Source organism: Seriola lalandi, unplaced genomic scaffold, assembly GCF_002814215.2.
Source record: "Seriola lalandi dorsalis isolate HSWRI2012SDOR001 ecotype SW California unplaced genomic scaffold, Sedor1 jcf7180002055008, whole genome shotgun sequence".
Lineage (NCBI taxonomy): Eukaryota > Metazoa > Chordata > Actinopteri > Carangiformes > Carangidae > Seriola > Seriola lalandi.
Genome location: NW_019525551.1, coordinates 1,812,286 through 1,838,067, shown reverse-complemented (window position 1 = coordinate 1,838,067; position 25,782 = coordinate 1,812,286). Strand labels below are relative to the sequence as shown.

Here is a 25,782-nt window from a genome sequence, read left to right as displayed (position 1 = left end):
AGGGCCCTGGAGGGGAAATTCCACCATATACACCTCCCTGCCTCCACACACACACACACACACACACACACACACACACACACACTCACTCAAGCAGTCACCATATGGCTCCACAGTGTGATTGAATGGTGCAACGCACAGTCAATCTGCATAATCACAACAAAGCAGCCATTTGCTCTGTGTGTGTGTGTGTGTGTGTGTGTGTGTGTGTGTGTGTGTGTGTGTGTGTGTGTGTGCACACGCATGTGTGCATAAAGAAAGCAACACATCAGTCAAAGCAGCTAACACACACACACACACTCTCTTCTTTAAAAGGAGGGGGCCTGTGGTAACTTCAGAGGGTTTTTTTTCCACAGATGAGGGGGTTGGGTGGGTGGTGGCAGAAGGGGAGTCAGATTTCTTTAAAAAGACTTGAAAACACACAGGGAGAGAGAGAGAGAGAGAGAGAGAGAGAGAGAGAGAGAGAGAAAGAGTCTTCAGTGTGCCTCAATCATTTATCATTCTCTCTTTTCTCTCTTTTACTAAAACGTTGGGTGCTGTTCAGTTTTCAGCTGTTTGACAGGCGTTCTACACACAAACACACACACACACACACACACACAGGTACAATGTACACACCCATAGAGCAGTGAGTAGAATAAGATATTTTGAAGGTCTTACACTCATGTTGAAGCCTCCGCCACACTGCACTTACGACAACATTTTATAAACAAAAACAAATGAATAAATGATCTCAGATCAGTAGAACCTGAAGACTCGATAGTGACAATAATCTTAAAATACATCTTGTCATTATAGAGTGTAGATGGATGAGGGAATGATTCCAGAGTGAAGCTGAAGACTTTGTGAATCCACTGTAGATCTGATGATCAGGTGATCACTGATCTTCAACAAACACAACAGCAATCAGGTGAATCACAGGTGTAATAATGGTTCTTGATGTTTACACCTGCTGAAGAATAAAATAAATCAACTACAAACTGTAATTTTATTGAATTTTTTTGCTTTAAAAATCATATTTAAAGGTGAGTGCTCGCAGCTGTCTGAACTCTGACACGCGAACACATGAAGATTAAAAGGTTTGTCCTTTTCCTAAATAACATGAAAAGATTCTTATCTGTTCACTGTCCATTTAGAAAAGTGAATGACTATTGATTATTTTCATTATTTGTGATTCCATTATTTTAATTGATTAATGGTGGTTCATGAAAACAATGAAAAATGCAGATCACAACATCCTAGAGCTCAAGGTGACAAGCTGAACAAGATAAACTGACATCATAAATCCACATCTTCAATTCACTACTATTTACTAACATGTTCAGTATCTTTGCTTCATCAATTATCAGGATAGTTTTCTTTCCATCAACTAATAAAATATCAATGAACCATTGCAGCTATAAAAAAAGTTACTGTGTAAAATCAATGCAAGAATTTCACGTGCTTTTTATTATTACAGCCACCTCTGCTTTGTTAGTGAACTCCAACACAGTCTGTGAACTATCTGGACAGATCTGCAAATACACATATTGAGGGTGGAACCACACAAGTCAGGTCCAGGTCTCGTCCTGAACCTGCCACGTTGTTCAAGAGCCACCACCACGACATGAGAGAGTCAACACCTCGCTGATGGTGTCACTCTGGCCAATGACATTTCAGTAATATCTGATAATAATAATATCTCCTTCCCTTCCTCTCCTCTTCCCTCCCTTCCCTCTATTCCTTTCCCTCCTACCTGTTATCCCATTTCCCCCTCCCCTAATCCCCTATACCCAACCCCACTAACCCTTCCCTTAACCCTAACCCAAACCCTAATCACCCTCGACCCACACTGCCCCGGCCTGCCCCGGCCACCGAGGGGGAATCCAGCCCAGTGGCTCAGACAGACCTCTTCAATATCCTGAACCTATCTACACTGTTCCATCTGGACAAGGCCTCACTTTCATCCACATCCTTCACCTGTACAGTAGGGAGGAGCTGGGTAGGGACCCACACCTGTCCCATGTCATAGGAGAATCAAATTAGCAGACCACATGTGTCATGTGGCTGTGACCTGAGTTTTACATTTTAATCTACTCAGTAAAACCAATAAAATCAGAAACAACTGTCCTGTGGTCTGACTGCTCAAGATCCTACACCCACCAGGACAATGTCGGTGTATTCCCAGATCTCAGTGATTAATAAGTGCAGTGTTATTATTACTGTTAGAGATGATGGACAAAACGACAAAAATAAGACCAAAGGGTTAGTTTAGCCTCTAAAACAGAGACTTTTAGAAACGCTGCTGGTCCCTTTTTATTTTGAAAACTCTGGGGTTGTGTTGTAGTCTGGACGACAGGAACTGAGACCTTTGGAAACAATGACACAGACACCCACAGTCTCTCCTGATTGGTTCTCATCAGCCTGGACTACCAGTGGTGAATACAACATGATAATGAATTATGAGTGTGTTCATTATTTACCGCAACTAATCAACTGCAGAGTAGACAATCTACTTCCTGTTTACCCCGGCTCACACATGTTCAGTGTAACTGATTGTTCAGGTATGTATGTGTTTTCAGATGTGATAGTCGACGGAGAATATTTCTGATACAGAGCTAAACCGCTCATCTGGACGGAGATGGTTTTCACATTAGAACGCTACTTTAACGTGTAATGTGAGTGAGTAATGTGGACGTAGTCTTACACTGGCTGCACTGAACAAGATTAGACTACACACACACACAAGAGAGAGAGAGAGACACAAGCAGACGTACAATGGAAAAGTCTTCACACCCAGCAGCAATCTCTTTTCAACAGGATAAAAACAAGGCTAAAACGTGAAAAAAAGCCCTTTGAGGTGGGTCCTTTCACCCTGACAGAGAGAGAGAGAGAGAGAGAGAGAGAAGCAGAGGGGGGAGGGGGAGGAGGGCAGCCACCTCTTTTCAATTGGTAAGCATTCAGCCAGAAAGCTCAGGCATTCACTGCTTTGGTCTGGTCTTCTCTGCTCCTCTCTCTGCTGCTATGAAAATATGTTAACAGCTGTAAACTCGCCCATTTCCACAGACGCCACAACAGTTACAGCCACAGCGACACACCTGATAAACAGACAGAATCGCAGACTAACACTGAGGAATGAAAACAAATCTACCTGATGAGGGAAAGAGGAACAAAGTAAATTACAGAGAATAAGAGGCACATGAAGTTATTGTAGCCTCAGTGTGAGAGGCTGACAGAGCGGCAGACTGAAGAACACCTGCTTTAAAGCAGCAGTGGAAGTCTTGGTGAGAGGGGGAAGGGCAACAAGAATAACAACCACCCCCCAACCCCACCTCACTTTGTTGTTCTCTGCCTCAGACACTGGGCTGTGGAGACCTCCAGGCTCTAAACCAGAGCAGCCGATGTAGAAAAATACCAACACAACCGGTCAAACACATACTGTAGTGCTGGTGCGAAGCACCAGAGGAGACTTTTAATGCTGCTGTAAAGGTTCCATTCACCACAAAGTCAACTTGTACTGGCACTGACATGCATGGAAGGTCGGTCTAGGTGATTAATCAAATTTTATTTTAAAATCACGATTTTGGCTTCAAACGATTATGAAAACAAGATCATCAAGAAAAAATGGTTATTGTGCCACATTCTGTTTCCCAACAAATCTAACCCCCCCTCCCTACAATACCATCCCCACATCCACCAGAAGACGCGTGATGGAGTGTGAAAACCTGAGCAGTTCTGCGATTCAGTCGGGCCAGCTTTTCATTTCCTTTGACCGAGTTACTGAGTGGAATTTGTTGAACATAGTTTACAGTAGAGTTTACATTATGTTGGTGCAGTGCACTACAGCATAGCATAAATTTACATATTATATATTTAATTATAGATATTTAGATATTATATATTATCTATTGTCTTATTTCTTCTTCTCATTTTTTAATTAATTGTTTTATTTGTTTTTCCGCTGAATTGTATTTAAAGTTCAAGACAGTCCACTGATTAAAAGACCAATAAATGTGTGGCGTTTCCAAAGTCAATGAGTAATTGTGTTAAATAATCGTGATCTCAATATTGATCAAAATAATCCTGATTATGATTTTTGCCATAATCGAGCAGCCCTAATGTAAGTAGATGTGAAGTATTCTCAGCTTTTGGTACTAACCTGATTTCTGAGGCCAGAAACCTTCACAGAACTTGAGCTGACCTGAATCTGCTGTCACACAGTGATGACCAGCTCACCTGCATCACTGATGACAGGCCCGTAATCAACTGTGATGTTTAAAATCTAAATTCAGACTCCTCAAATTTTGTCACAGATGTTTGAGATTTGAGGCCCAAACACTGGAGGCAGGGGGCGACCCGACAGCCGAGTGATCAGGACGCAAAAGCCCTGAGAATAAAAAACACTGGGGTCAGAACAGAAGCTGCACTTCTGTCCAGCAGATGAATAATACCCAGTATCAAAAAAAACAAGAAGAAGAAAACATAAGGAATAGAGAAACAGATGTATTGTCAGAAGAAGACAACATTCTCCAGCTTATACACGTTTTTCACCAAACTCCCACACCCAGAGTAAAGACAGTCACGCCCAGCCCTGCCTATTGTTCTCAGGTAGTCTTGCTCAAATGACATACAGACAAACTGACACGACAACAGCTGGTAGCAGTCATTTCCCAGCATGCTCCTCACAGCCTCCAAAACCAGCTCCAAAACCATCCACACACTGAGAACATCACGTCTCTGACAGCGTCTGACTTCACATGTTTTAAACTGTTTTTTTCTTCAGGATTAATTTTCTATCATTATTGTTTTTATCAGTGTTTTCCTGGGGAGCCAGGGAGATTCATCCACAGCAGAGACTGCTACAGTGGTAAGTGACTGACACCTTCAACCTGAGAGGAGACACTGAAATCATCTGCTGTTTGAAACGAGACCCCGCTGACTCATCAAAATCTATTTGACCCGTGGGACTAGTTTTATCATGGACCAGTTCTTCTTCACCAGTTGGATGGTGTCCAACTGACTTTTGAGATCACACATCTGTCATCACTAATCTGCATGAGACTGACACACTGACAATCACTTTATTGAGCTGTGTTCAAATTGTGATCAAACTTTCTGTCCTTTGTGTCATCTGACTGGAGCTAACTGTGACGCTTGGCAGTGTGTGCAGTGGACAGGATGTACAACAGGTAGGACCAGACCAGTGCAGACCATAACACACCAGAGCTGACAGGTCAGGTCACACTGGACCTGCAGAGACCAGATGACAAAAATAGATGACGTACCTCTATCTTGTCCGTCTTAGCGTCTCCCCAGTAGAGTTTTCCTGCTGCATAATCTATTGCCAGTCCGTTGGGCCAGCCCAGAGAGCTGTTGAGTAGCACCACCCGGTCCGTTCCATCCAGGTTGGCCCGCTCGATCTTAGGATGCTCACCCCAGTCAGTCCAGTACATGTAGCTGAGAGAGACAGAGGCAGTGACAGAACATGGAGTTATTTCCAGTTACAGGGACATGATACATTTTACACGTCCTTATTAATACATAGCGACAATATGTTATATATATATACATATGTTATATTTAGATTTTGAAGCTGCTTGAATAGACACAGCACATTTCCACATACACAGCTGTCAATCATTTAAACATTTCCTTAAATAAGACACGCCTTATTACCAGAGAAATATTTCTATCTAGAAATCTTTTGTTTGCTGAATGCATTTGATCAAAATTAATTGTGTCAAGTCTAAAACCACCAGAACACACACGAACACACACACATACACACACCTACCCGTTAACAGGGTCGAGGACAATGGCTCTGGGTTCATCCAGGTTCTCAGAAATCAGAATCTTCCGAGAGGTTCCGTTCAGCCTGGTGACCTGGAAAACCACAGGACACCATTCAGCATTAAAACAAAAGACTAAAGAATCACAACCACTGAGGCCATTTATCAAACAATATGAAACCAGGCTCTGATTGGTCAGACAGGTGGATATTTAGTAACTCTAGTGTAAAGTCTCAAGTGTACCTCAATCCGGTCAGTGCCAGTGTCAGTCCAGTACAGGTTTCTGGCCACCCAGTCCACAGCAATGCCGTCAGGGTGGTTGATCTCCGTGGTAACCAGTATCATGGCATTGCTGCCATCGATGTGGGAGCGCCGGATGGCCCGAACCTCATCATCTGTCCAATAGACATAACCCTCGACCGGGTCATAGTCTATGGCAATGGCATGGCGAATGTCATCGACCTGCATGAGCAGAGGAACAATGATGAGTACTTGACGGAGGACTGATGAGTGTGTGTGTGTGTGTGTGTGTCTGTGTGTGTGTGTGTGTGTGTGTGTGCATGTGTTTACCTGCAGGACGATGTCGGTGAAGTCTGGCAGGTCCAGGGAGATTCTGCGCAGATCAGTCCGTCGGGCCAGCAACAGAACCTGCTCCGCTCCTAGACGAACCACACAAGTTTCATCAAGTGTTAATTCATGTCGATTTAGCAGTAACTAAGACTTCGCTGTGACAGAGTTCATTTAGCTCTGAGACAGCTGCTCTGATTGGATCCTATGGATTTATTGCATATGAACCAGCACAGTAGGGATTTTCCAGCCTAAAATAAGTCTGTTTCTGCTGTAATGAAATTCATCTCCACAGCATATCATTTATTTCTGCTGCTGACGACCTTCATCTTTATATCTGCTCACACAAGAGAGATTACGACAACTTAATTTATCCTTATTTATCCTTTGCAGCTTGCACAGTCCATACACAAAAGTTATATGTCTGAGGCAACAGATCAACGTACATGGGTCAATACGAGGAGAAACAAGTGAGGAAGAAAATACATATTTTGGGGACTTGGGACTTGTCTGTCAACATGCAGTGCCCTCTTCCCTTATCTTGCTAAATTCCTCACTGTCTTACAATATCCTTACCTTACTAAGTGATACAGGCTGGGGGGTCCCTCGCAGCCCGCATGTAAGTCGACCCTTGGTGTTATGCTGTATGGCCTCTACAAGAAAATACCTTTTGTTTCTACACTCTTTTGATCCATTTGTCATCCTGTCTGACCACGTCTGTAACCCACCCCGCTTTTCCTCAACTGTACAAGTGTCCCCCTGCCCTTCACTCTGGGTCAGTCTATTGCCTCAGACCTGCTCTGTGTGTGTAGACTCGCCGTATTCTGGGATACCAATAAACTGACAACACTACAGCAAACTTCATTTTCTTCAACACAAGTAAAGTAAGTAAAATAAATAATACATTATGTTACATATGAGTGACTCAATTCAAAAATGTAAATATAACAGTCATTTAAAATGACAACTGTTGGCGTTTAGTAGCCTGATAGCAAAAGGAATGAAGGACTTGGAGCAGCGGTTTGGGGCACATTGCAACGCCAGCATGAGGGCATTATAGTAAACTCACAGGACAGAGCATGGTCCAAGTGGATGATAATTCCAAAGGGAGAACAAGTCTCGTTGCTAGCAGCAGATGCCACGAGATGTTCAAAATTTTAAACTCCATCCACACTAATACGTTTCAGTCATACGTTTCTCATCTCTCTTGCTACCTTTCCTCTTGACGTCCACACTACTCCAGTTTTTTCAACAGAAACTCTGGGGTTGTGTTGTAGTCTGGACGACAGAAACTGAGACGCAGACACCCATGGTCTCTCCTGATTGGCTCTCATCAGCCTGGACTACCAGTGGTGAATACAACATGATAATGAATTACAGTGTTACTGACCTTGTTGTCTTTGCTAGCAGCTGCTGTGTAGTTACAGTCAGTATTTTAATGTTCAGAGGATTTACCTCAACTAACCAACTGCAAAGGAGACAATCTCCTTCCTGTTAACAGCAGCTCGCACACGCTCAGTGTACGTGAATGGTCATGTGATATGTGATCCCAGGTGTGTTAGTATGGACAGAGATCGTGTTCATTTTAAAATGAACGCGTCTCAGTGTGGACTCAGCCTTAATCCCTCATGTGTCAGGACTGTGTCCGCCTGGTAAATGCTCATGTCCTTCAAACTCCACACACAGTGATATTTACTAGAAACTAGTCTCCATGAAATGAGAAAATAAGCCTGATGACTCGTACTTGACAAGGCTGCATTCTCAAATCTGAAGCTCAGCTGTGATGCCGACATGCTCGTCCAACCAGGTTTTTTCAGGTGCAAACTGTTGTGGAACTGTTGTGGAACCGCTGCAAACAACTGTCGTATTTTCACTCATTCATTTCATTCAATGATCTAGACTGTATTTTATCTGAGAATTGTTGAAGGAAGACAAACTACACAACAAGGCTGAACGGTATTCAAAGAAAATCATACTGCGATTATTTTGGCAGATTTTCTGATATGAGTGTTTATTTAAGTGTTAATGGTTATTTTTGTATTTCATTTTCAGTGGAAAAAATTGTTTAAAAGCACCACTGTAGCACCACTACGCTTCATTTATGGTCTATACACATTTTACCTCTAACAAACAAACTGCAACTCCTGTGATCTGGATTTTGCACTTGGCCATATTGTGATTTCAATAATATTTCGATTAATTTCTCTACAGTACAACAGTCAGTTAAAGTTATGATTACCACACTGTTGTGTATAATGTATATGTTTATGTATATAATAAACATCTTGTGTTCAACAGTGGAGGTTTGTTTTGGTGATATTATGTACTGCTCCACTCTTTGAAGAGAAACCCTGCTGGACAACACAATCAAAGGTGCAGTGACAGACACAAATACTCAGAGCATCTCCACATAAAAGGGATTCTGGACTTATTGAAACCTCATATCTCAAACTCCTCTGCTGTTCAGTAAGTACCAGACGGTTTTCCTCCCACTGGGAAAATTGTACATTTCTCCAAAGCTCATGTGATTAAAGTATAGATATCAAGGCCTCATCCAGCAGATCCAAGTCTGAGTGCTTGGTATCTGGATTGGAGCCAAACCCCTCAGTCCAATATCAATCTGTGTGTTTTGAAAAAGATTTGTAGCCGGAGCCCAGCTCTGCTCTATTTACTCTCCTCCTCTCCTCCTCTCCTCCTCGCTGCAACCCGTCTGCAAACAAAGGGCTCTGCTGTCCTCAGGGATCCTCCACTGTGTTTGGCTGTTGATTCAGATTTAACAGGAGCCAAACTCACCTCATGGGAGACAATTAACTGTTTCTCTCTGTCTCTCACACCTCTGACTGTGAAGAGCTCACATTTAAAGCAGTTCAAAGTGCCTCTCTCTGTCTATTCCCCTGTCGGCCTTCTCTGTCTTATCTTTGTCTCACGTTTCAAATCTTTTCACTACAATCTTCAAACAAAGACAGTACATTATGTGTGATTAAATTGTGTACTCCGCAATAGTATATTATGCAACACATACCACACAATCTCCAGATCATCAGCTCAAACATCAAAAACACATAATTCTGTAAATCATGTAAATCTTACTGTGCAGTTGTTTGAACCTGGATCCAACCTGCAAGTGTTTAACCTTGTTAACATCCATATGATGTTTTTATATAACACAAGACATATGATGAGTGAAATAATCATCAACACCATGACTGAGTGTTTCCACCTTGAACTGCAGTGAACCAATGACAGTCTCATAAACACAGATTCAGACAGCCAGGGTTTCATACGTCACAAACCTAAGGAACCAATCCTGTCAACTTGTGGGGACAGGGGGCGGGGCTAAATAAACCTGAAACCTTGTCATACAGAGAGAGAGAGTTAGCATTAGCACAACTACTAACACTGTGTTAGCCACTGCCAGTTACAAGCTAACAAACAACATAAACAAATAAAAGATGCTAACTGCGCTAACCGTTCTGATCCGTCTGCTAGTCTCTGGTTCTGGTCTCAGACTCCTCCTCTGAGTCTGGGTCTGACTGAGGCTCAAACATGTGGCTGAGTCTCTCTGATGTTTCCTCCTCTGACCATCTTGATACTCTCTGCTCTTTCACCTGTCCACCTGGAGACAGCAGGTGGTGGGCGGGGCTCAAGGCCTGATCCACATTTCTCAATCAGGAAGTAAGAGGAGGCGAGCTTCAGTTTTTATGTGTGAAAACCATGTTCAACTAAATATGAATCATAGCAGAGGATTTTTACTGAGTTTAAAACATGTGTAGAGGAACTTTAAAAGTTATTGATCATAACCCACTCACTGCACTGTTGTTAACTGGGAAACACCAATCACAACCTACCAGGCTGAGGCAACAGACATCTGACACTCCTCAGGTGGAACAAAGCTTTACAACCACCACAGGCACTCGGTGGAGGAGATCATGTCCCATCTTAAACTGTCCAAGGCTCCACCCACTATGGAAACTATCTTATTTTGAGACTGAGCTCCCCTCTATCAATTAGATGTAACTACCCCACAACCACCCCTTCATTTACATTTGTTTCTGTTTTATTCATTAAGTGCTCATTTATAACACTATAACACAATAAACTGAGTGCCACTGTGCAAAAATCAATACAAATATTTCAATAATAATAATGATCATGTAAATATTTCTCTGTCTCTCATTCCAGCTGCACTGTCACAACAAAATCAAAATCAAAGTCTGGCATCTCTTCACCGCAGCACCAATCACATCTGACACTGAGAGCTGTTCCATCATCAGCTCACAGTCTGAGGGAGGAGGGTAAATGAAGCGACATAGGGAAAAGGAAGGAGGGAAGGCATCTGTGATTCCACTCTCCTCTTCGCTTGACTTCATCCTGAGACACTTAAAGACCTCTGACAAACAGTCTTACACACACACACACACACACACACTGCTGCCAGCGCAATAACAAACGCCTTCAATTTAACCAGCCAAGCAAAACAAATTAGAAGCATGGACACAAAGACACAAAGACACAAAGACACACACACACACACACACACACACACGCACACACACACTGCAGGCTGACACAATAGAGCATTGTGTTTTTATTGTCAACAGTGGCTAAGTGATTGGTTGGCATGTTTCATTCAAATTTAATACATTCACACAACACAGCCTCACAGACAGACGCACTCTAACACACTGTTGTGTTTCTGCAGAATAAGGCTCTATTGTTTCAGCATCGTGGGAATCAACATGGCAGCTGGTCAGTGTGTGTCCCACTCTCCCAGCAGAGAGGTCAGACTCACTTTTACTTGTTTTCAGGCAGATACATGGTGTTGCATCACTAAACACACCCAAAGACAATGGTGATGGAGGTCAGCAACAGGAAACACTATGTCTAAGCACTGCTGGGGTTGTGTTTCAATGGGATGTGTCAGATCTAACTGTACAACTGTAGTCAGTCTGACTGTAGTGTCTCATCTGTTCTCATCAACTCTCATCAACAAGACCTGATTCAAAGTCGACTCACTAGCTTTCTCTGGAGGTTTCAACCACGCCTTGTGATCTTCTGCTCAGATGGCTCAGATGGCGTGGAGACGGCTCAGTTGTTATCATGAGACCCGTTTCCTAGATTAATGGTACAATTTCATGTTGATGTTATAAAACTAAATCTGAAAGACTGAGTTCACATCTGTGGACAGTCTTTTGTCTATGAGGAGGCAGAAAGTGTTTTAATGGCAATGAAGAAGAGCTGAAGATACAAAATACTGATTACCTTACTGTGACGGAACAACTGTAGTCTCCTGAACTTTATTTTTCATGAACTACTTATAAATACTTGGACACCATTGTGGATGATAAAATGACTTTTGACGTCAACACTGACGTCATCTGCAAAAACGCCAATCTGAGACTGTTCATGAGGAAGCTGAGGGGTTTTAACGTTGACAGATCACTCTGTCAAAATGTTTTATTCATCTATTATTCATCTTTTGTCAGGTCAATTTTTAACTTTTTCAGTAATCTGTTGGTTTGGGAACCTCAGCAGGGTTCACAAAAATAAGATGGGAAATATTGTCAAACTTTGCCAAAAGATCATTGCCATTGACTTGAATTTATCAATTTATCAAAAGTTTATCAAATCAGAGCCACTCAGAGGTCAAAAGTCATTTTAGCAGACCCCCATCACCCTCTCCATGCAGAGTTTGAACTCCTACCAGATATTTGAGGTCCTTTGTCTCATCAGCTGTTGGGTTGTTAAACACGTTGTTGGTCTAGTTGTCATTGCAATTAACAAATTCTGATGGACTCTTGGTGATTCACAATTTACTGTAACTGTACCATACTTAAATGGAATTTCGTCTCTTTTTATTGTATTATTCTATTTATGATGTGTATTGGTTGTGTTGACTGCTGTTGCAAACCAAACTACCCCTCATCTAATCTAATCTAATCTAATCTAATCTACTCTAATCCAAATAATGGAGGCTCCACATCAGGACCATTAAACCTCAATGTTTCAAATGTTTATATGATATGATGAGAGTTTAACTGTGAGACTGAAGTAACACAATCAGCTGATTATAACTCCGAAAACTCAACATTACATTGGTCTTAATGAACACCCATCAAGCCCATCAATGAGACAGTCAAAGATTTCACTTTGGCCCTTTAGTAAATTACTTTAGCTCCTTTTCCACTGGTAAAAAAACCCACTAAAATCAGGCTTCAAGGAAAGCAAAACAATCTGCATTCAGCCCCAGGTCAAATGACTCTACAGTAGACACAAGTATTTATCGGCTCCAGCAATTTTTATGCTTGTTTTGAAAAATATGACTTCTCAAAAAACATGTCTCTTAGAAAAAAGCATCTCTTCTAATTGTGACATTTCCGTCAGCCAGGAATGTGTTAGAAATCTTCTTAAAAAATGTAAACATCAGGAAAGACCCTGGCCCAGATCAAATTTGTGGGTGCACATTACAATTTTGTGCTGACAAACTTAGCGGTGTCCTCCACCACATATTTTGAATGTCACTTGATTGTAACTTAATGATTTCAGACCTGTGGCATTAACATCATTAAGTATGAAAATCTTTGAGAAAATTATTAGGAACAAAATTCTGTCATAACGAAAAATGATCCACTGCAATTTGCTTACCAGGCGGGGGAGGGGTGGAGGACGCCACGTTTTTTATACTTAACAACCTATACAAGCATTTGGAAAAGCCTCAAGCCCATGCCAGGCTTTTATTCACAGACTTTTCATTCAACACAATGCAGCCTCATCTCTTGCTTGAAAGGTTAATAAATGTTTTTAATCTGCCCCACCAGCTTGTTTCATGGATATCAGACTTCTTAACTACCAGAGAGCAGACGGTTTTGGTTAATGGCTGTCTCTCAGAACCTCTTGCTTTGTCCACTGGATCACCACAAGGGTGTTTCCTCTTGCCTTTACTTTTCATCATGTATACTGATGAATGCAGGAGCACCAAGGAAAGCAGCTACCTGGTCAGATTCTCAGATGATACTGCACTGTTGTCCCTTCTACCATGGGGAAGCTCTTGTGGATTTTATTTCTTGGAGTGACAATAATTTCTTGGATTTAAATGTATCTGAAACCAAAGAATTGATCATTGATTTTAGACGTAACAGACACAAAGCTGAAGACAGCATTATTCACAATGAAGCAGTAGAAAAGGTTACCTCATACAAATGTCTAGGTACCATCCTTGATGATCAGCTTAAGTTTGATATAAACACTGCAGCTATTGTGAAGCGAGGGCAACAGAGAATTCCCCTTCTCCTCACACTAAAGTACTTTTCTGTCATTTTTATCAATCTTTTATTGAGAGCCTCCTGTGTTTTTCATTTACTTGCTGGTTTCACAGCCTCACACTGAAAGACAGAAACAGTCTGAGCAGCATCATTAAAATCTGTTCTAAGATCACAGGAGTGAAACTAAGGGACTTTTCAACAAATCCTCCAGAAGCAACAAGTATTTTAGCTTATTCTGGTTCTTTTGTTGGTGAATTTTCTCTGCTGCTGTAGGGGCGTCCTCACATTTTACCTTCTTCCAAAACGAACCACCATTTGAAATCTTTTTTTCCCTCTGCATTACGTCTTTGAAATTCCCTGTAGTTGTTTTTTTTTTTTTTATGATTTTTACCGTCTTTTATTAATTGATGATCAACTTATTTATTAATATTGATTTATTATAAATTCCTTTATTCCACTCATATCTCATTTTATTTATTTATTGTATTTTTTCTCATTCTATTTATTACTCCCTTATTTTTATGCCTTCATGTCACTGTATGTTTTTAGTATGTGTGTGAGGCAAGCTGTTCAAACAAATTGCCCCTGCTGGGATTAATAAAGTTCTCTGAATCTGAATGTGAGTAAACACACCTGTCACCTGTTCAGCATGGTGCTGTTAAAAAAGAAACACTGCAGCTACCCTGAGCTCAGGGATGAAAGAGTGAGCTGCAGTCCTGAAATAAGTTTTAAAAACACACAATCACTGATGGAAGCGTCTCACACTGAGGCTCTGACACTGACAGGAGCAACAACCTGCAACATATCCATTTTACCAACTCACTGTTTCTCCACTGTGTCTGTGTATGTGTCTGTGTGTGTGCTCTGTAAGTGCATGCGATGACATCGCTCCTTGCAGTTGTGTGTGTCTTCAGTCCGAACAGAAAGACAAATTCGGCTAGCAGTGGAAAGTGTAAGAGTCAATCCCTTTTTGGTAGGTTTACCCACGTTTAAAAACCCTGCTTATTCCTGCTAATGTTGGTGTAAAACGGTTATTACAGAAAAACTGAATTAGCTACACTCTGTAGTCTGCTTGGATATCAAAGATTCATTCAGCTGAATTCTCTCACCTTTCCCTGACCATGATGAAACGGATAAAAATCTGAGGTCTATCACAAATGTAATGTCAGAATAAGATGCAAAACACACAGTTTATACTGCAGAAATGGCTGACTGCTGCTCCAGTTTGTGTCTCTCACAGATTTTGTACAAGAACAACATGTATTCAGTAGCAGTAAACACAACACACCGGCCTGAGAGCAACCAGCATGCTGTGGCTTAACAAAACATTTAGGCCTGACTAAGAAGTAACATTACCCATGATGAACAGCAGGGCTACAACTACGTGCTAGAGCTACAACACACATATCCACACCGTGACTCAGCTTTTAGTGACTGTCCATGCTCCATCAGACTCTAGATGATCTCATGTCCATGCTACACTGAACAGGGGTCAGTCGGTCCCCTGACATCATCCCCTCACCCTCCACATCACAGTATATAGCCACAAGGCTGCAAATCTTACAGTTTACAATTCAACAACTCATTTAAAAGTAAAATCCAACCTATATTTAACTCATTTATTACCAGTTTTGCTCATACTGTTATATATGCAAATGTTAAACACACTAATATATATAAATAGGACCCATACCTGGCTTGCATGTCTTTCCATCTGGTTTGAGCTGGACACCAGTGGGGCAGGCACAGCTGTAGAAAGGCTGGACTGGAGAGAGGAGGCAGAGATGACTGCAGCCTCCATTATTGTCACTACAGGGAGTCTGGACTGCAGAGCCATCAACAGAAAGACCAGAGAGAGAGGGAGGGAAAAAGAGAAGCAGAGAAGTGGAAAATAAAATGTGGTTAGCTTCTCAGAACAGGTGAAAAGGAGATATTATGAAGATATGAATAAGATTTGACCTACTAGAAAATACTAAATTAAACAATATAAAACAATAACTGTATCTAAAAAGAAATTTTGCTGTAAGATCACCCATAATTTGCGTTCTAATAGATTTTTTAATCAATCATCACAGATCATCAGCAATCAGTCTGACTGGATTAGTTCAATATACTGCACTGCACTTACTGTAAGGCTGTCGGTAGGGCTCCAGGACCTGGATATCCATGGGAGAGTAAATCCCGCTGAGGATTTCTCTGGCTTTGTCTCCACTGTGTTTGTTGCAGGCGTGGATGGAGCGGGTCTGCCAGTCAGTCCAGTACAAGGTCTCCTCAGACAGCGTCAGGGCGAAGGGATGGGTGAGGGTGCCCTCCACCACTGTTTCACTGCAGGACAAAAAAAAGCTTCTTTAGAATGAAGGGCTGGTGTTAAGTGTTCGTCAACCATGGAATGGTGTGTTTTTTAAATGTTAACCTGTTGCAAACAAGACATTCTGCATTGTTCAGTAGAGTGTACAGTTTAATGTCTAAATAAACACAACCTGTTGCATTTATTATTACTAAGTTATAATTAAAACCTAACACCATTTGACATCCATGTTTCAAAACACAACAGCACTTGGATTATGATTTAATGGCTCTAATGTTGCTGAGGGGCCAGTACCTCTCAAACACACAAACACACACGAATGTGATGAAACAGTTTTCTGCAGGTTTGAAGACCAGAGGCGGGAGCAGGTTTAGACACACAAACTGCCTTTTGCACTTTGTTTGTTACAATAGCAGGTAAAAACACATCATATCATGCTAATGTAATATCGTTTCGAAAGCCGTATCAAATACAACCTGAGCCTCAGTAAACCCACCCCGGGCTGGGTACTGTGGTACTGTATATGCAATCATACTTTTTTCAATAGTTTAGATAAATGTAGAGAATCAACTTTTTTTTTCATATAAAATCCTTTTTTTTAAGAGTTACAGGGCTTTGAAAAAGGATGCAATTTCGCAGGGGACAGACAAACATAGGCAAAGTTTTCCAAACTTCTAGTGGGACACGTCACTGCAAAACGGGAAGCTCCTGCTGTGTTAGAGTCTATCATTGCCAACAACAAAGACTAGCCCCACTAGTAAGAAGAAGAAGGGGAGCAGCAAGGAAGAGGCTGTGGGTGCCCTCTGGTACAGAGAGCAGCTTGTGAAGGAGCTATGTTTCCACAGCGACCTGTTTCAGGTCTACTTTCCATTTACACTCCGTGCCTTGCTCGATGCCTCGTTTCCACAGGAATTTGTCACAGTTCAACTGGATTGCGAGCTTGACGGCTTGCTGCACTGTGCGTGCGCTGTTTCAAACTTGTTGTCATGACAACCGAAACAGAAAAACATGTCAATGAGAACAGCTTTATTGTGAATTCATCTGTAGTAAATATAGTATATGTGTGCACAGACAGGAGAGGAGAAGAGAACAGATAAAGAGCTTTAACTAGCTAATAAAAGACTGAAACCAGCTGACACTAGACTGATACTGGCTGACACAAGACGGAAATCAGCTGATGCTAGACTGAAACCAGCTGACACTGGACTAAAACCAGCTGATACTAGACGAAAACCAGCTGACACTAGACGGAAAACAGCTGATACTAGACTGATACTGGCTGATTAAAGACTGAAGCCAGCTCATACTAGACTGAAACCAGCTGACACTAGACGGAAACCAGCTGATGCTAGACTGAAACCAGCTGACACTGGACTAAAACCAGCTGATACTAGACTAAAACCAGCGGACACTAGACTGAAACCGGCTGATAAAAGACTGAAACCAGCTGATACTAGACTGAACCCAGCTGGTACTAGACTAAAACCAGCTGATACTAGACTAAAACCAGCGGACACTAGACTGAAACCGGCTGATAAAAGACTGAAACCAGCTGATACTAGACTGAAACCAGCTGGTACTAGACTAAAACCAGCTGATACTAGACTAAAACTAGCTGACACTAAACTGAAACCAGCTGATAAAAGAGTGAAACCAGCTGATACTAGACTGAAACCAGCTGACACTAGACGGAAACTGGCTGACAATCAACAAAAACTGCATTGTGACTGTGTTTGTGTTATTCCTGGTTTTGTGCTGGAACAAAAACAGACGCCTAACACTGAGCCCAATGGTCATTAAAACACACAAAACACAGGTGTTGGACAAACTAAACAAAGTGTAAAATGTGTGTCACTGGAGGAGGTCATTAAAATCAATAGTCTTCAAGAAGTGTTGAAAATAAAAGAAGATTTTGATATTTAGTCCTTATGGAGGCACTAGAGGATCAGTCAGAAAACCATTAGGAATGCTCCTCCAGAGATCATGAATATCTAGACCACATTCCATGGTGATGACCTCAACACATTCAAGTTTTCTTTAGACCTTCTCATTAAAACAACACATTTACAGCCTCAGTGAAGGTATGTTCTCTGTCCTCAGGGCCAAACAATTACATAAAGCAAGATGTGAAGAACTGTGTGTGTGTGTGTGTGTGTGTGTGTGTGTGTGTGTGTGTGTGATCAGGAGAGAGCAGTTCTTTTCTAAAACACACTTTAAAATCACTTACAGGAAAATGTACTCACACAAACGCACATCGCCACGACATCAAAGGAGGCTCGTATTTAGAAAATCAACACACCAGAAACTGGCTTTCATCAATCACCATTTTTAGTCTTTTTTTTTAGTTTTGTGTGTGTGTGTTTGTGTGTGTGTGTGTGTGTGTGTGTGTGTGTGTGCGCTGTAGGAGCAGAGGTGCCTGCCAGCAGTGGTTAAGAGAAAAAAACCAAAGAACAAATTTAACCAACTCCAGATTTCAAAGCTCTGTTCAGCTTGTGTGTGTGTGTGTGTGTGTGTGTGTGTGTGTGTGTGTGTGTGTGTGTGTGTGTGTGTACAAATTAATTAGCAAACAGGCAAATTACTTCATGACTGAAGCTGTCAGGTACAATCAGACTAAAGCCTCCTCATCTAACTGAGCACACGTCTCTCCTGTGACTTTATGACCGTCAGTACAACAGACTGTCATGTCGACCTACAACACAAAAGCACTGCGCTGAGCAGCCTGAAGCTACAAGAGGCAGAGCTGATGTGTACACAACGTGTGCTGCCGCCATAGAAATGAAGCTGCAGGCTGAGGTTACAACGTTTTTCCAAAAGCGTCAAGCATTTCCACTAAATGTTGGCCTGGGTTCAATCCAACCCCTTCACCATATTGTAACAATTGTGGAGAAACGCTATAGGTAACATTACACTTGAAGCAGTTTCCAGGGGAACAGCTGCCAATACAGTTATTCCTGACTCTGTGAATAATGTGAGTGTGAATAAAGTCTAAGAGTGCAACACAATTTTTGCTTACTATTTTTGTGTAATTTTTTTTTGACAGATGGCAGTTGAGAGATGACAGGAAATGAGTGGAGAAAGAGAGAGAGAGAGAGAGAGAATGACATGGAATAAAGGTGATGGTGGGTGGATTGGACCTGTGGATGTTGTAGTTCATAACCCCCAGGCCAACAGGGCCACTCAGTCTTGAGCCAACATGGGTATAGTTCGAAAAACTTCTAGTGGGTGTATCGCCATGATTCTGCCTTAGACTGGATCACATTTTGGACTTAAGTCTGTGTAGTTACTGGTCCCTCTCCAGTTGTGTTGTTCCTGAGGCTCTGTCCTGTCTCCATCTTTCTTACAGTAACACATCACATCTTCTCCTCTGTCACTGCCAATCTTTCACCCTACTACACTTGAGTGCGGCTTTTTAGAACGACTATGAGCAGGGTCCAAATCATGGGGGGGTTGGGAGGGGGTCTGACACCCCTGATTAACACTTTAACCCCCCCAAAAGAGATTAAAACCTGTAATTGTAAATATTACAATATATTTCCTATATTCATGCATGGAAGAATCTTGTGGCACCTCTAAAGTGGACTGTACCATTTCTAACCTCTCGTCTGTCTGTCTCACTCCATCAGTCCTCAAGTCTCTGCTCACACAGACACTGTAGGTAAATATAAGCAGCAGTAGCTAACTATCTAGCTTGTTTAAATCACTTTACTTTCTTGCCGTCAGAGTTTCTGAGTGAGATTGTCTCAAGTATCTAAAGATGGCGCCAGTGTGTGTGGCCTGCCGTCAGCTGCTGTCAGCTCTGTTGGTACTTGTGGTGTTTCTGTCTTTTGTCACTAGAAATGCCAACTCTGTACTGGTTTATGATCGACAAGCACTACTGAATATCCGACTTGCCACAGAAAATATGGTGAAGTACAACTTGGGTGGACAGAAAACTCTTCCCCAGTTCTTATCAGAAATACCTGCTTACCTATGCCGCGTACCGGCTCCACTTCCTCGGAGGAGGTGTGGTAAGCGCGGTGGTCTGTTGGTGAGACTGAAATCTCACTTGGCACAGTTTCCTGGGACTAATGCCCACAATATTCTGGCTGAATATGGATCACATCATAGGCGTTTTGTTTCTTGGCGCTCTCTGGATCCTGTATATACCTGGCTGGTACCTGTTGCCGGCTCAGATGAGGAGATCCAGATACCTCGCCTCCGTTCACCTCATCTTCGTAGTGGTGGGGTTAATCCCCGAAACCTTAAGCCTCTGGGTCAGGCCCCCCAGACGGCTAACGACATGGCATTGCATTTCATTTTTATGCAGATGACGCACAAATGTATCTGCCCTTGAAACAAAACGGCATCCTATAGCCACTGTTGGACTGTCTTAAGGACATTAAAACTTGGATGGCCTTAAACTGTTTAAGTTTTTATGAAAAAAAAAACAGAGATTCTGTTATTCGGACCCAGTAGTGCCTGTGTTGGCCCCCACATAGACCTGAGCTCTGTAAGTCCATACGTAAAATCCACTGTTAGAAATCTGGGTGTGATTATGGACAGTGATTGGACAAACACATCAATTCAGTTGTGAAATCTAGCTTTTTTCAACTGAGGCTTTTATCAAAGGTCAAGTCCTGCCTGTCTTTTAATGATTTTGAAAGAGTCATCCATGCTTTTATTTTGTCCCGCCTTGACTACTGTAATGCTCTTTATGTTGGTGTTAACCAGAACTCCCTCCCATGACTACAGTTGGTCCAAAATGCAGCAGCTTATCTTTTAACAGGAACAGGCAAGCAAGAGCATATTTCCCCCGTGCTGGCCTCCCTTCACTGGCTCCCTGTACGTTTTAGGATTGATTTTAAAATTTTAACTTTCATTTATAAATCATTACATGAGCTAGCTCCATTTTACCTGTCGGATCTTTTAGTGGCACATGTACCTCTACGCACTCTCAGGTCTGCTGACCAGTCGCTTTTAGTTGTGCCCAGATCCAGGTTAAGCTCAGGGGAGACCGGGCTTCTTCGGTTACAGCTCCCAAACTCTGGAACGAGCTGCCTCTACATGTCAGACTGTCTCCCTCACTGCCTGTTTTTAAATCACGTCTTAAAACACATTTTTATTCTTTGGCCTTTGAATCAGTATGAGAGTTGTAATTTCTGTCTGTTTTCACCAGTTTGTGTTCTCGCTGTGTTGTTTTTATGTTATTGATTGTACAGCACTTTGGTCAACCGCTGTTGTTATGAATGTGCTTTATAAATAAATTTGATTTGATTTGATTTGATCTATGGATGAGTAATAATGATAGCTGGTTTCTAACTTTAGCCTAAAGTTACAGTTTAGCTAACTATTAGCTAGCACACCCTTAAATGCAGTGAGACAATGGAGGATTAGTTTTAGAGATACGTTTTGACTTCAGTATAGAGTTTATGATTTCATTTGGTGTGGTGGTTTCATTAGTCTTTAACTTTTAACAGTTTTTATAATAGTCACCTTCTTTGTTTTCACTCAGGAATTCAGGAGTTTTACCTGTTGGTCAGTGAACAATATTAAAATGCATGTGTGCCCAACACTTGAAGCACATGCACAAGCACAATGAAGCACATGCCTGCTCTGTATTGGGTTCCCTTATACCCTGGAGAAATAGTTGACCCCCTTTATTGTCATTGAATAATTCACACTCTGAATATGAACATGTCTGACTGTACTTGGAAGCTGTCAGAGGAAACATTGTACACACTAGTTTTTTTCAAGCATCTTTATGCTGAGGACACTCAGATCCTAAATAAATTCAGCGTAACAATAAGTGGTCATGTATAGATTTTATCTTGCTGGGTGAGCCACAAGTCTGTGTCTCAGAAAGAAAATATGTCCATTTCTTCTGTGCTTCCTGATTCTTGTTTCCCAGTACTCTCAGAGGTTCTTTGAGAGGAATTCCAACTATGCAGAAATGACAATAACCTATTGTGAAATTATTTTACAAATGGTTTGGATTTCAGCGCAACAATAACAGTTATGTGTATTTTAGTCTGTTACTGATGTAGAAATGAAACTTTCTCAGTGTTTGTCCTCAGCAGACATCTGTCTGGAGAAGCACGAAGAAAATGATGGAGAAAGGGTGGATGGATAAAGAGAGAGAGAGAGAGTGATAAGGTTTGGAGAGAGATGGTGCTGGATTGACTAAAGGAGAGAAGGAAAGAATGAGCTGTAAGAGAGATGCACTGGGAGTGTGAGTGAAGCTGTGTGTGTTTTGACTGGGGCCTCCATACCACAGTTATGTTTGTGTTGGACAATGCTCCCATGCTCTCTCTCTCTCTACTTTCTTTCATTCTGTCTGTGCAGCTATTTTCCTCCTCCCCTCCTCCCTTTCTCTGGGAAAGAAGCAGATTGCAAACTCAAAGACTTTTCCTGCTGATCTTTAAAAGTTTCAATAGAGGTTCTTAAGCAGTGTTTCGTACTGTTACACTTATAGGTGCCAAAATTTGAAGACATGTATGTTATTAATCTTAATCAAACAGGCAATGTAACTTTAACTAACATGTCCATATCAAGTAAGCTACTGGTATTCAAAACATTTCATCAATATTGATAAAAGGGAGCGAGTTGCTGCCTGAAGTGAAGGAGTTGAAGAGTCTCGGGGTCTTGTTCAGGAGTGAGGGTAAAATGGAGTGTGAGATTGAATCAGTGCAGCATCAGCGGTAAAGCAGGCGATGTACCAGGCTGTTGTGGTGGAGTGGTAGCTGAGCCGGAAGGCAAAGCTGTCAATTAACTAATCATTCTATGTTGAAGCTCTCACCTGTAGGCATGAGCTGTGGGAAAGAATGAAATCTTGAACAAAAGCAGCTGAGATGACTTTCTTCCATAAGGTGTATGGGCTCAGCCTTATACACAGAGTAAGAGTTCAGAGCAGAGCCGCTGCTCCATCACGTCAAAAGGAGCCAGCTGAGGTAGTTAAACTGATAGGAGACCCCAGGGTAGACCAAGCACACACTATATTTCATCTACCCAGGTAACGCCTCGGGCGCCCCCAGAAGGAGCTGGAAGAGAGGGACGTCTGATCTACGTCGCTGAACCTGCTGCCCCCCTTACCCGACAGCCATCATGGGCTATTTAGAGTTCAGTATCTTGCCCAAGGACACGTCAACATTTGGACGGGAAGAGCCAGGGATCAAACCACTGTCCCTCTGACTAGTGGACGACCTGCTCTACCTCCTAAGCCTGAGCTTTTACAAATAATGTTACCACGATAAGTACAGTTTCAACACTGTTTCACATCCATAACAACACCTTTTTATACTTTTACAAAATTAAATATATCACTGTGGAGCTTAAAACTGGAGGTGACTGTCATTTGAGGATTAAAGCCCCAAGAGGCAACTAGACCCAGCCACCACAGTAATGCTGGATTCTGGTCTACACTTCAATATTGACAGTGATTATGGATTAGAAGTCAGTTATAACTAGAATCACTACCTTGTGGTTGCATACTTCCACCAGTCCAGTTGTAGTTAAACAGCATACAAATTCTTGAGTTATGGCCAAAATGTATTTTGTGAGGTCACAGTGACTTTGACCACCAAAATCTAACCAGTTCGTCTTTGAGTTCAAGTTAACGTTTGTACCAAATGTGAAGAAATTCCCTCAATGCATTCCTGACATTTCACGTTCACCAGAATGGAACAGACAGACGGACAACCTGAAAACATAATGTCTGCAGCCTCGGCTGTCGATGTTGCTGCGATGTGATGAAACCGAGCGGAGATGAATAGACAGAACACGTCACTTAGCTCAGGTTCTTAGCTGCTGCTTTTCATGGTCGTAAATAGAACTTTTGGCTCTGACAGAGAAGTGAAGTGAATGCACAGAACTCGACTTGTCAATAGTCAATCATATCGGCTAATAAAATCATTCTTTTTAAACATACAGGTCCTCAGCCAGGCATGGCTCCCTGTTGGTGATTGGCTCAATGGTCTGTGGGACTCCAGACTCAACTCACGGAAAACACACCATAATTATTAAATCAACATATTTATAAAGACCAGAGGAACAGAAAGTCAAGTAGAAAAAAAAGCAGCTACTGTAAAAGTTAGTTTTCCTTATCTACAGAAGCATTCCTATGTGCTGCTGCGTGTCCACAGCGCCAACTACAGTGTCAGACAGCACTGACGTAGCTCACACCAGCACATACATTCACCCCCATACACAAAGGTTCATACCGTGCTGATCCATCCAGGTTAGCTTTGTGAATGAAGCTGAGTTTAGCATCTGCCCAGTACAGCTTCTGTTCCACCAGGTCTATGGTCAGACCATTGGGCCAGTAAATGTCTGCATTCACTATCACCTTCCTGTTGGAGACAGAGACACACAAAGTGAAGAGGATTTACATTTAAATGAGATGTAGATGTAAAGTGGATACAGAAGGTGGGTTTATAGGGGTTATATAGACACACTACCTGTTGCTGCCATCCATGCCAGCACGCTCTATCCTGGGCTCCTCTCCCCAGTCCGTCCAGTACATGTACCTGGATTAAAAAACAGAGGAATATGTCAGTAACACAAACCAGAATGTTCTACTACTACTAACCACCTGTCGATTAAATGGAAATTTAGTCAACCAGTCTAACAGAAAAGAAAATTTGTCCAGATGCGCTACGGCACCTTTTCAGACCAAGCGGCATTACACCATCTGTATAGCATCTTAGACACAACAGTTAACCAGTGTTGTACATTAATGAAATATTAATAATTAGTTTAACTGACTAATATTTCTGGTACTGACTAGTGGGGGCAGCAACACCCTCAATAATCAGCACATCCCTGAAACAAACACGGGACCATCTTGAGTTTTTGAGGTAAGTTCATTGATTCTGAAACACAACATAGCATTTCTGTACAGGCTGCTGATCACTACTGACCCGTCTGCCTGGGTGATTGTGGCATTGTACAATTCTTTTACATTTTCAGTGGCTTTCTTTTTTCTTTGTCTCCTTTTTTTTTTTCTCCTCTGGAGACGCCGGCGTGATCAAAGTCACATGGCTGGTTGAAGATGTCACAGCGTAACAACAAAGTCAAGTTGAGCACTGCCGTCAGCGTCCGTCAAAAGTGAAACAATGTGCTACTTTTTGTTTGATGTTGATAGACTAAACTAAAACACAGATAGCATCATGTAAATTTGATATTAAAAATCATTTATTTGTGTGTAAACATCTGAGAATGGGACGGGCTGGAGTTGCATTTATATCTTTGTCGTTTCTTGTCATATAAAGAAAAGGAAAAAAATGTCTGAATCAGCTGACTGTGGTCTACGGGCTGAATGTTCTTGGGAGGTGGGGGATGGGGCTGGTGAGCGAGGCAGAGAGAGGGACAGAGACAGAGATGGAGTTGGAGTTGTTTGTGTGGGAGAAAATTAAGCAAACAGTTTGATTTTGTCTCAGTTTGACCTTTTTTACGTTACTCACTTCTGAATCCCTCACGCTGTGAGAGCACACGGCCTGTCATGTAGCTCTCTGTCTAATTGTGTATCGAAACTGTTTTGAAGAGTAACAGCGAAAAAAAAAAGAAAACACCTATGGCCACTCCTGCTTTTTCCTTTATTAAGTTGTAAATATTTTGATTTTTATGTCTAATTTACCATTCCATATATTTACATTTGCAACCTGTGCTTACAATTAAAACCTTCAGTTTGCTTCCTTGAGCATGCTTTTGTTTCCAAATCAAATTGTATGTGTTTTGTATGTTTTTTGAGTGCAATATGTTAATACAGCGTCAAAGTAAAAAAATAATTGTCAGGTCATGTAGGTATTTTGTGCTGAAAACAAACATTGGCATAGTAAACATTTTTAAGAAGGTATATTATCTCTTTCTGATCCATTTCCAGGCTTTGTTTGAGGAGTGTGAA

At 41.8% G+C, this 25,782-nt stretch overlaps 1 protein-coding gene across 1 annotated transcript in view; it reads right to left on the bottom strand.

Moving 5' to 3' along the window:
* The window catches only part of lrp5 (low density lipoprotein receptor-related protein 5), a 76,953-nt gene that overhangs the window by 33,088 nt on the left and 18,083 nt on the right, over window positions 1–25,782 (bottom strand). Inside the window, exons 4-11 of the mRNA XM_023397356.2 lie at window positions 24,338–24,406; window positions 24,101–24,229; window positions 15,726–15,922; window positions 15,291–15,422; window positions 6,339–6,427; window positions 6,012–6,230; window positions 5,774–5,862; window positions 5,265–5,436 (exon numbers count right to left, since the gene is read on the bottom strand). Coding sequence (XP_023253124.1) covers window positions 5,265–5,436; window positions 5,774–5,862; window positions 6,012–6,230; window positions 6,339–6,427; window positions 15,291–15,422; window positions 15,726–15,922; window positions 24,101–24,229; window positions 24,338–24,406 — 1,096 coding nt within the window. The remainder of the gene's footprint in view (window positions 1–5,264; window positions 5,437–5,773; window positions 5,863–6,011; window positions 6,231–6,338; window positions 6,428–15,290; window positions 15,423–15,725; window positions 15,923–24,100; window positions 24,230–24,337; window positions 24,407–25,782) is intronic.